The sequence below is a fragment of the Squalius cephalus genome, assembly GCF_949319135.1.
Source record: "Squalius cephalus genome assembly, chromosome: 21".
In the NCBI taxonomy this organism is placed as follows: Eukaryota; Metazoa; Chordata; class Actinopteri; order Cypriniformes; family Leuciscidae; genus Squalius; species Squalius cephalus.
Genome location: NC_137142.1, coordinates 26,735,763 through 26,746,829, shown reverse-complemented (window position 1 = coordinate 26,746,829; position 11,067 = coordinate 26,735,763). Strand labels below are relative to the sequence as shown.

The following is an 11,067-nucleotide window of genomic DNA, read 5'->3' as shown; positions in this document are numbered from 1 at the left end:
ATGATGGAAGTTTTTTCCTTTTTACATTCATATTCAGAGAATATAATTTTATTCATTTTGAAATAAAATTCAAGGCCAAATGATTTACATGTAAAGGCAATATTTTTATATATCAGTTTTTGTTTTTTTTCAAAGTGCTTTTACACATTAGTGTGTGCATAATAAAGAAACAAATAAACAGATAGCTAGGTTATATTAAATGTGGACTGAAATGGGGGAGATAAAATGACTATACACTTTCACCTAGGCTACTTGAATTTTAACTAATCCATTGACAGTATACATAAAGGGATGAAGACAAACACTATTCTAACATCAAAACCAACAGCCACCACTAGATGGCCTTGTGTACACGCACTCTCCGTTTACATGACGTTTTAACGGATATTACGTACACGGAAAACCTTGTGTTTTCTGTCATGTGATGATCGCACATAAACAAGTGAAGAACTTTTTATAAAACTGGCTTGAATTGAAGGTAATACCATTACATTTTGCGTCATATGCCTTTAATATATGTTTCCTCCATTTATAATTACTATATTTAGAAATGTTTAGTTAGAAATTGCTGTCGACAATGAAATGCCCACAAGATACTGTTAAAATTTAGTGTAACTTCCACTTCGTCCTTTTTGCTACAGGGTGCAGCAGGGTTGCTACATAGTCAATCTAATGAATATGGCAGATGTGAGTATGTTTGTAATGCATTTGCTGCAACAACTTTTCTTATAAATGTTATAATGCGTTTGATTTAATTCTTACAGAATCTGAGGAGTTATTTGTATAAACAACTGCCAAGGTAAACGGATTTATCTTGGATTTTAGACCAGTTTTGTACTTCATTATGCATTCTGAGTTGTAATGAATGATTACTTTTCTCTGCCATCATCAGTGTTGAAGGACTCCATGCAATAGTGGTGACAGATAGAGATGGAGTCCCTGTAATCAAAGGTAACACCCTCAGCTCTGAGTTTCATGTCTGTTTGTATGTCTGCTGAAGCTCCACCTGAGATTTTACTTGTTTTCTCCTTTAGTTGCCAATGACAATGCCCCTGACTATGCACTGCGGCCAGCGTTCCTGTCCACCTTTGCCTTGGCAACTGACCAGGGCAGCAAGCTCGGCTTGTCCAAAAACAAGAGCATCATTTGTTACTATAACACATACCAGGTACTTTATATTAAAACACACACTCACGACTTGCTCCTTATGGACATTTTCACAGACTGTAATGACGTGCTTCCACATTTAACACTTTTTCATATTAAAATGGGAATACAAAAAATATATATTTGTTGTCATCTCTTGTTGGAAGTTTACTCAACTATAACTACTTCATTGTTATGTATTTCCTTGGCAGATTGTACAGTTCAACCGATTACCCTTAGTGATAAGTTTCATCGCAAGTAGTAATGCCAACACAGGTGTGTCTCTCCAATAGGACAAAAGCCACAGAGCCTATTTGGTTGTATGCTCATGACAATAACAGTTCAATGATTAATTTCCCTGATTTTTTTCTTTCATATTTAGGTTTAATCTTCAGTCTTGAGAAGGAGCTAGTCCCTCTGATTGAAGAACTAAGACAGGTGGTGGAAGTAGCTTAGTTGCTATTCATCTCAGTACCTACAGGAATCAGACATTTGGACAAGAGGGTCACGATCGTCCATCCAGTCAGATGTCTCGATGTTCTAGCTCACACACACACACACACACATATGTACATATATAATGTTGGCTGGTCTTGATGCTGTATGTCTTTTATGAATGTAACCTGCTCCTTTTTGTCTCCTCCTAATTAATAAATTTGTCTAAAGCTTTGGTTTACAAAAATAAATTTTATTTATTGACATGATACATTTTTACAGAAGGGGCTTCTCCATAGGAAAATGGGTACAAGTATAGGTTCACACATTGTCAGTTCACACATCGCATTAGAAGATAATTTTATACCTTTTATTTTGGTCTATAGAGTGCTGAAGGGATTATGCATTTTTGTAGACCAAAAACCTGAGTTCTGTGATGAACACAAGTGTAAGATATGTTTGTTTTATTCATTGACATAAAATATATCAGTATATGTGATTTTTTTCTAAAAAGCTTTTACTAGTCTTGAAAAAAGCGGTTGCTAACAAATGGTTCAGTGGGACAACAGATTGTTGAGGACATTAAACATGAATTCAGAGTAGTATATGCGCACATCCAAATATCACTTCAGCAGGTGCTCGATCAAAAGAAAACTGAGCTGAAATGCAAAAGAACTGGCGCACTGCTATTTCTGTTCCCAAAGAAGTTTAATAAATTGCAATGTTTCGACCACAAACGACGGTCTCGCACTGAATAGGAAAACTCATCTATTCACTAGTTTGCTTTCATAATAGTGATGGTGACGTTGAATTTGTAGTTAAGATATAGGCTACTTTTAGCTTTTCACTTCTGGCGATTGTCTTTAGGCTTCAAAATTCATAACATTTTTACTTGTGAAGATGTAGAAAATGTGCAAGAACTTTTGTTGGTAATAGATCTTGTTTTCTGCAATAATCCAAAAGCATCTTACATCCAAAGGTCTTTCAATGTACGAACTTCATTATATTTTACATGTTTACTTCTTCATGGTCACAACCATGCATATAAGGGGGTGTTGTACGTATGTTTGAGACACCGGCTTGGAGGAGAATAAGAAAGTTCCACACAGAACACAATATTTGGAAAAAAAAACCCGAAAAAAAACACCCTTCCTACAGTCAATTATAAAACAAACATTGGTAATGCACCGCCTCCAGACTCTTTTTAAAGCATGATAGCATGGTGTCTTGGGACTTGACCTAGATGGAAAATCTTGCATGTGTGATTCAGTGGCCAGATTATATCTTCATGCAATATCTACCATAATGCCAAATCAGATGAAGTTAATGAACATAAAACTGCACACAGCTCACATTGCTCCAGTGCTACTTCTCCATGTTGAACATCATCGACCTTTCTTTACCTGTGACTGGAAATGCAGGGTAGTCATCATTAGAGATAAGGACAACAAAAAGACATACATCTATGATTAGACTGGTGCAGAGGGTCAGATAGATTAATTTCCACTGGAACAAAGAAATAATTGACTATACTGTTAAACCATTACGTACATTGATTATTCATAGTGACTGTTCTTTCATTCTTTCAACATTTTAGCTTCTGCTTACCAGTTTCCATCGTAGTATCTTAATCCATTCGTCTGCCTCAGCACCGGATTTTGCACACAAATAAAACGTCCTCTCGGGGAACACCAGACTAGGAAAAATGAAAGTAGAAGAATATTAATAAAGAGTTGCATAGTGAAGTAAAAGGCTGAAATTGAGAATAAAATTTCCATACATCGGAAAACATGTGGACAGGAGGAAGTCCATGTATAGGAGTGTCTGACTGCACTTCCTCATTACAAGCTTCACTTACATGTAGGAAAATATTACATGCAATAGATATTGAATGCACAATTTTAGGATGTTGATATGAAATTGTAATTAGCTTTTACCCTATCATTGTATCTTTGTCTGTACACAGACAATGTGAGTTTTGTCATGCAGATTCTCTCTAATGCTGATTTAGTGAGCACAGGAACTGTGTAGTGCTGCAGATATATAACTCATTTTCAGTTGTCAAAAATAGCCAGTAATTTTATGGTTGACCAGTTTGCAGAAGTTTCAGATGTAAAAACAAACAGGACATCTAGTCAACAGAAAAAGTCTTATTTTTTCTTCAGAAACTTTGCTTTTGTAAGAAAATTAACAGTCTACCATTAGCATCAACATTTTAAGCATTGCTCTTTATTTCCCTGAAGCCTTTATGGTTAAACTAACACATTATTTTCTCAAGTCATATTTTATCACCTTTATTTTTTATAGCGTTTTATACAATAGATTGCTTCAAAGCAGCTTCACAATAATAAACAGGAAAGTAACAGAATTATGATGCATACTTTATCAAATAAGTGATTCAAATTCTGCTGTAAAGCAGATGTAACAAGGTAATAATGACATTATTCAGCTCAGTTCAGTTTAATAACTGGGTAAAGATCATTCATTAATTGTAGCCACCCTCATCACGTAAACTCATGGTTGTGGCACCATTCAGACTTGAACTGAGAAAGCCTTTTAAATTACAAATCCTGAATTAGAATGAATGCAGCAAACAGGATGTAGAACTGTAATTACTTTTTTCTGTCATAGAATTTAAGGAAGTAAATTCAAACTTCAATAAAATTATAACATATATACATCCCTTTTATAAATGTCTGAAAGAGTTTTGGATTCTATTCCATTTTCAGAATATGCCACCAAATGGTATAAAATTATATATTCTCTACTAAACAAAAGGGAAGCCTATATTTTCAGAATTGTGCCTATCCCTGACACCCAAAAGAGGAAGAAAAGGAAATCAGATAGTGCAGTCATATCATAAATTTCTCACCAGAAGCAGTTGACCCTCTCCTGACTGTAATCAAACTGTACAGCGGAGCACTCCGTCAGATTCAGGGTTCGTATCGGATCTACAAACTGAGGGGACAGTTTTCTGAGAGATAAATAATCAACTTTAACGGTTATCTGATTCTAAATCTTATTGTACAAAAAAATACATGGACCTACCATTTTGTCCTTGAAATATTTAAGTTCATATCTATTCAGTGTGAACCATCTCTGTTTCCAGCTCTGCCCAGAAAATAAATAAAGAGGAATCCCATCAGCCAACAGAACTAGGTCTAGGTTAACTCTAGAACCAATTTAACCAGTTCACAATTTACTTTATTAGTTTTACTGTAAACATTGGTTTAAATTTTTTATATTAATCTATCTATATATATATATATATATTTATATAGTAAATTGTGTAACCATACCTTGATAAGCAATCCTTGTTTAACCAGATAACCTTCTTTTGTGCCAAGCTGTTAACAACATGAAAAGACTTTCAATGATTCAGGAGCACAGACAATACTACCAAGACAGATAAATTCCACTCACTGCATGTATGTATTGATTTTTAACCCAATCCTTAGTGCTAACCGCCATTTAACTCTTTTAAAGTGCCCCTATTATGCTATTTTAAAGGATTCTAATTTTGTTTTGGATGTCTCCCACAATAGGTTTACATGCATCCAAGGTAAAAAAAACACTTTAATTTTCTGATAATATACATTGCAGCATCACCTCTTTTCTCACAGTACCTGAAACGGCTCTATAAAGGATTCAGTCTCTCTAAACCCCGCCTTTCTGAGAGCGTATTCTGCTCTGATTGGTCCAATTTTCCATTCTGAATTTCAGCTCCGAAGGCTTCCCTTAGCACTTGTAAACACAGTGACACGAACAGTAAAGATGCCGTCAGTTTTATCGTATAAATTCCAGCCCGGGTCCTCATCCTTTGGTAGTGCAAGTGTAACGGAGGCCAGCTAGTGAGAGCTGTGCGGGTAAACCTCACTCTCCTGATCTCAAGAGGCACACAAGCGAATGACTCTAGAGACTGTGGTCTTTAACGTCCTTGTTTGCATCCGTGCCTCCCATGCTGGAGATGCTGGTTTGAGTCCCACTCGGAGCGGGGCGAGTAGGACTGGAGGGCTTACATTGGTGCCGTGACCCGGATGGGAGTGAGGTTTAGGGGAAGGAGTGTAACAGAGGCCAGCTAGTGAGAGCTGTGCAGCTAAACCTCACTCCCCTGGCCGCAAGAGGTGCACTAGCGGATGACGTTTGAGACTGCTGTCTTTAGCATCCTAGTTAGCCTGCCATCCTCCCATGCCAGAGATGCCGGTTCAAATCCCGCGAGTAGGACTGGAGTGCTTACATTGGTGACGTGACCCAGATGGGGTTTAGGAGGCTGCGTGTAACGGAGGTTCGTTCTTTAAATAAGTTTGGTATTAGTTAGTTATTTGATGCTATGAAATGGGGATGTGACGTCATTATTGACAGCTGAGATTGACAGCTTCTCTAAATGAAGTAGTCACTGAGGCGCCAACAGACTTTTTTCAGGATCTTCGGGAGAAGATTGGAGCTTAAACCTTTATTTTTTTACATTCCATAACTGTTTATTTCACACCTAAAAAATGACTCAGGCTCCAGGTCACTACTGTGCAGACTCGAGACTCAAGATGTCAGCGCCATATTGGGACACTGGCGGCTTCACTTATACAATGGAAGAGAGTGAAGGTGCGTCGTCCATCTTTTTTTACAGTCTATGGTCCCGCTCGGAGCGGGGCGAGTAGGACCGGATGGGGCTACGTTGGTGCCGTGACCCAGATGGGAGCGAGGTTTAGGAGGCTGAGTGTAACGGAGGCCAGCTAGTGAGAGCTGTGCAGCTAAACCTCACTCCCCTGGCCGCAAGAGGCGCACTAGCGGATGACGTTTGAGACTGCTGTCTTTAGCATCCTAGTTAGCCTGCCATCCTCCCATGCCAGAGATGCCGGTTCAAATCCCGCGAGTAGGACTGGAGTTGCTTACATTGGTGCCGTGACCCAGATGGGAGCGAGGTTTAGGAGGCTGAGTGTAACGGAGGCCAGCTAGTGAGAGCTGTGCAGCTAAACCTCACTCCCCTGGCCGCAAGAGGCGCACTAGCGGATGACGTTTGAGACTGCTGTCTTTAGCATCCTAGTTAGCCTGCCATCTTCCCATGCCAGAGATGCCGGTTCAAATCCCGCGAGTAGGACTGGAGTGCTTACATTGGTGCCGTGACCCAGATGGGAGGGAGGTTTAGGGGGCTGCGTGTAACGGAGGTTCGTTCTTTAAATAAGTTTGGTATTAGTTAGTTATTTGATGCTATGAAATGGGGATGTGATGTCATTATTGACAGCTGAGATTGACAGCTTCTCTAAATGAAGTAGTCACTAAGGCGCCAACAGACTTTTTTCAGGATCTTCGGGAGAAGATTGGAGCTTAAAACTTTATTTTTTTACATTCCATAACTGTTTATTTCACACCTAAAAAATGACTCAGGCTCCAGGTCACTACTGTGCAGACTCGAGACTCAAGATGTCAGCGCCATATTGAGACACTGGCGGCTTCACTTATACAATGGAAGAGAGTGAAGGTGCGTCGTCCATCTTTTTTTACAGTCTATGGTCCCACTCGGAGCGGGGCGAGTAGGACCGGATGGGGCTACGTTGGTGCCGTGACCCAGATGGGAGCGAGGTTTAGGAGGCTGAGTGTAACGGAGGCCAGCTAGTGAGAGCTGTGCAGGTAAACTTCACTCCCTTGATCTCAAGAGGCGCACTAGAGACTGAGGTGTTTAGCATCCTTGTTAGCGTGCCTTCACTTATACAATGGAAGAGAGTGAAGGTGCGTCGTCCATCTTTTTTTACAGTCTATGGTCCCACTCGGAGCGGGGCGAGTAGGACCGGATGGGGCTACGTTGGTGCCGTGACCCAGATGGGAGCGAGGTTTAGGAGGCTGAGTGTAACGGAGGCCAGCTAGTGAGAGCTGTGCAGGTAAACTTCACTCCCTTGATCTCAAGAGGCGCACTAGAGACTGAGGTGTTTAGCATCCTTGTTAGCGTGCCCGCCTCCCATGCCGGAGATGCCGGTTCGAGTCCCGCTCGGAGTGGGGTGAGTAGGACCAAAGGGATTACACATGCAAAGTGGATTTGCTTCTCAACATGCAAACCAAACACTTCCGGGCCTCAGCTACAACTACAGTGTTTGAGGGCAGGTCAAAATAAGCATTACACATTTGTTACAAACCTACGTAGGTTCGAGCAGGAAGTAAAGCTAGAATTACTGACGACGCCTTTCAGACAGTTCAGAATCGGTTCATTCTTTTGGGAGACAGTAACTCCATACATCATGCACTTTAATCTTTGAAACTTTGTAGAACTTTTACATTCACAAACAGTTATATAACACTACATGAAAGGTAACATCCAAAAAAAGCATAATTGGGGCACTTTAGATACAATACATGTGTGCATGTGTGTCTGTATAATGTAATTTTGACTTACTGCTGGAACATTAGGCACCGGGTCATTTTCATGCCGGCCTGTCTGCATGGCCGTATGCACACACACAGTCTCATAAATAGATGGCTCTTCCACCTGCCGTGGGTACGGGAACCGTAGCACTATCAGGTTTCCTTGGTTACAAGAGTGAAACAGGAAACAGGGTGACTGTGCCGCAGAAGTGCTGAAAAGTTTGTGAACTGTAAATTAAAGGCAAACAGCTAACCTGTCTCGCTGCCTAGCAGAGGCTGATTGGCAAAGTGATTGCAAAAATCCTGAAGGGAAGGGAATTCATTGAAGCCAAAGGAATATCTGCCAAACTGCCGCCGGACATGAAAGTGTTTCACTGAATCCTTTGCTCTAAAGAAGTGTTGATGGAAAAGAGAATGAGTAAATGCTGCCATACTGTGACTGAATTCTCAATATTACTTGATTTTACAATCAATGGGGTATACAAGCAATATCACACACTGAAATAGGCTGAATATTATTTCTACAAAGTCACACACTATAAATGAAGAGTCAATTAACCTGAGAATTAAACGCATTTATACATATCAGTCTGTCATAGTGATGTGAGCAGGGTACTGCCTCATAGCTTGTGTGAATCAGTTTTTTATTTATATATTCAAATGGGAGTAAGCACCTTTATTTTGCAAGACACAAGACTACAGTGGTTCACAACTGACACTTTGAAAAAAGAAAAAGGAACTGAAAAACTTCAAGTAAACTGAATACCCACAGAAAATAAGAGAAATGGAAAAATAAAGGGAGTAGCAAAAAGTCATGTTGGGTCATCATTTGACTTTTTAAATTGTTTGAGTAATAAGAGGGCAGAGGATTGCAACTCATTTTAGCAAAGGGGAGTGTCTACTGCTGCACAGAGCAAAGGTCAGATACGTTCATTTGAGTTTATGTTATACTTTATTATTTAAAACTTTCTATTTATCAAAGAATCCTAAAAAAAATAACATAAAAATTATTAAGCAGCACTTACACACAATGGGTTAATTGAGGTTAATTGAGGTTAATAAATGAGGTTAATTTTAGGGAGCTTTGCGGGTAGATTTCTCTATAAATTGCAGTCAGTACACACAAGGAAAATATCCAACTTGTATGTCAACTGCAAATACTTCTGAACTTTTGTCCCAAATGGATATTTCTTACCGGACAGACAAAGCAAAGCAGTCAGGACCCTTGTTGCTGTTTCGGAGTAAAAAATTCCCATCTACCCCATTCGAAAGGAGAAGGGCTTCAGCTGCATGCCGGGACAAATCATAATGATACCAGCTACAGAGAGAAACAAATTGGGGCACTTAAACACAAAGCCATGTTGTATGGTGATGTCAAATATCAACTGTCAACATCCACTGACATATTTGCTATTGTTCCAGATGTGCTGGTTCTGAAACTTTTGCATAAAAATATTAAAATTTAGGGACAGGACGATTTATCATCACTGTATTACAGTGAGAATCTAATGAGCAATTAGATTAAATTACAATTAGCAATTCAATTATAGTTAAATGTAAAACATCCGCATGGATTACTGTAATTAGAATTGGGGTGAATGTGCTTACTGGTCATAAAAATAATGTCCTTAAGCAAATATTACTAATAATGAATAAAAAATAAATAAACTTAATGGTCCTAAAATAGGGGTTAAATATAAATCTGACATGTTTGAAAAAAAGCCTTTGATTAATCATGTGAAATTTAAATGTACAATGGATAAAATAATGTTTTACATTTATTTTGCTTTGTTGTCGTTAACAAGAAGAAAAAAAAAACACTTCATAAAAATAGGTTCAATTATATAACAGACAGTCAATGAGGGAACAGGTTTCTGTAACCCTTTCATTCACTAAAGAAATAAAATTGGAGAAGTATTTCCTCGTTCATTCGCTAACGCAGCTGACCTCGACAACAAACAATTGTACAAATCAAATAAACAACTAACAATAGTTTGCTAGTTATATACTTGTTTTATTGCTCTTCCCTTTTTTATTTTTTACTCTCACATTTGAGCATAACACGACAAACTGTGAAACTTTCACAGAAACAAGTTTAGCTCAAGAACCATAAAAGAATAAGGATAAAATACGTGTACAACCGTCATTAAGGGGAGTTAAAATAACTGAGCTCATTCGTGTACACTGCCTGTAGAGTATTGTTATTTCATGAGTGGTGTATGCGTTTAGAAAGATCCAAGTAGATTATAAAACAGAGAGTTGTTTGAGCTCACCTAACTGACTCCAGCTCGTCGAGTTCTTCCCCGCTGCTCCGTGTTGAACTGACACTCATGGTCTGATGATGATCTGATGTGACTGGAGCAGATTTTCAGTGTGGTCGCTGTCAGTCAGTCAGTCAGTCATTCAGACTCAGTCATTTACTAAATAATCTCAGATCAGCTCGAAGTAACAGTTTCTCGTGTAGAGCTGCTCTTGCGCTAGAACCGAAAGCGTCAGGCAGGGAAGTCAAGTAGATCCGCCCACCATTTAAATCAATGTCAAAATTTATAGAACCATTATGTGCACTTGTTCTCTTATTCGACTGGCCACATTTCAACCATGTAGACGCGAGTGACGAGGCAACTTAACTAGCGACAAAACTCACTCGACAATTAATATAATTAGGTAGGCACATATTAGCACACGTACATTACGGAGACATCTATTTGATGTGCGTGTTTACATCTGGAAGACGTATTTTTAAGAGTGTTTGCTCATCTGCAATACGTCTATAGGACGTTTCCTGTCAGATGTCAAATAGACGTTTAGAAGATGTCTTTAAGATGTAATGATTTAGAATGTATGTTAAACTGACATCTTAAAGATGTCTATCAGAGCAGATGCTTTCCAGATGAAGTGATCTTTGACAGACATCTTGCAGACGTACGTGTGCTATCTAGTGGGCCGTTTACGCTTGATTGTACTGTGATCAATGGGTTTACACATTCAGAGCACGACACTGGTCTTTAATGAAAGAGACACTATTTCATTAAATTATGAAATAGTTTTGGTTGATGCAATATGACATTGGTGGGTGTGCCCAGTCCACAACTCAAATGAGGACACCTTGATGGTTAAAAGTAGAAAACCCTCTGA

General features: G+C 39.0%; 2 protein-coding genes across 2 annotated transcripts; one reads left to right on the top strand and one right to left on the bottom strand.

The window, feature by feature from the left end:
* Nucleotides 1-393: 393 nt before the first annotated feature.
* Nucleotides 394-1,845, top strand: lamtor3 (late endosomal/lysosomal adaptor, MAPK and MTOR activator 3). Its single transcript, XM_079855620.1, has 7 exons — nucleotides 394-478; nucleotides 642-687; nucleotides 765-799; nucleotides 893-951; nucleotides 1,035-1,168; nucleotides 1,359-1,422; nucleotides 1,529-1,845. Exons 2-7 carry the CDS (start codon nucleotides 673-675, stop codon nucleotides 1,600-1,602), a joined length of 381 nt encoding a protein of 126 aa, XP_079711746.1. The 5' UTR covers nucleotides 394-478; nucleotides 642-672; the 3' UTR covers nucleotides 1,603-1,845.
* On the bottom strand, nucleotides 1,817-10,426 carry dapp1 (dual adaptor of phosphotyrosine and 3-phosphoinositides). Its single transcript, XM_079855619.1, has 9 exons — nucleotides 10,206-10,426; nucleotides 9,128-9,250; nucleotides 8,187-8,320; nucleotides 7,964-8,094; nucleotides 4,881-4,928; nucleotides 4,630-4,692; nucleotides 4,454-4,539; nucleotides 3,190-3,277; nucleotides 1,817-2,990 (listed from the first exon to the last, which is right to left on the bottom strand). The coding sequence occupies exons 1-9, from the start codon at nucleotides 10,262-10,264 to the stop codon at nucleotides 2,967-2,969; spliced, it is 756 nt and encodes a 251-aa protein (XP_079711745.1). The 5' UTR covers nucleotides 10,265-10,426; the 3' UTR covers nucleotides 1,817-2,966.
* Between the last annotated feature and the right edge of the window lie 641 nt (nucleotides 10,427-11,067).

Coding starts and splice junctions, on each gene's coding strand:
- lamtor3 (XM_079855620.1), top strand. Junction 800..892: donor TTGTATAAACAACTGCCAAG/GTAAACGGATTT, acceptor TGCCATCATCAG/TGTTGAAGGACTCCATGCAA. Junction 952..1,034: donor TGGAGTCCCTGTAATCAAAG/GTAACACCCTCA, acceptor TTTCTCCTTTAG/TTGCCAATGACAATGCCCCT.
- dapp1 (XM_079855619.1), bottom strand. CDS start 10,264: ATGAGTGTCAGTTCAACACGGAGCAGCGGGGAAGAACTCGACGAGCTG. Junction 4,693..4,880: donor AACAAGGATTGCTTATCAAG/GTATGGTTACAC, acceptor TTTTCTGGGCAG/AGCTGGAAACAGAGATGGTT. Junction 4,540..4,629: donor AATATTTCAAGGACAAAATG/GTAGGTCCATGT, acceptor CTGTCCCCTCAG/TTTGTAGATCCGATACGAAC.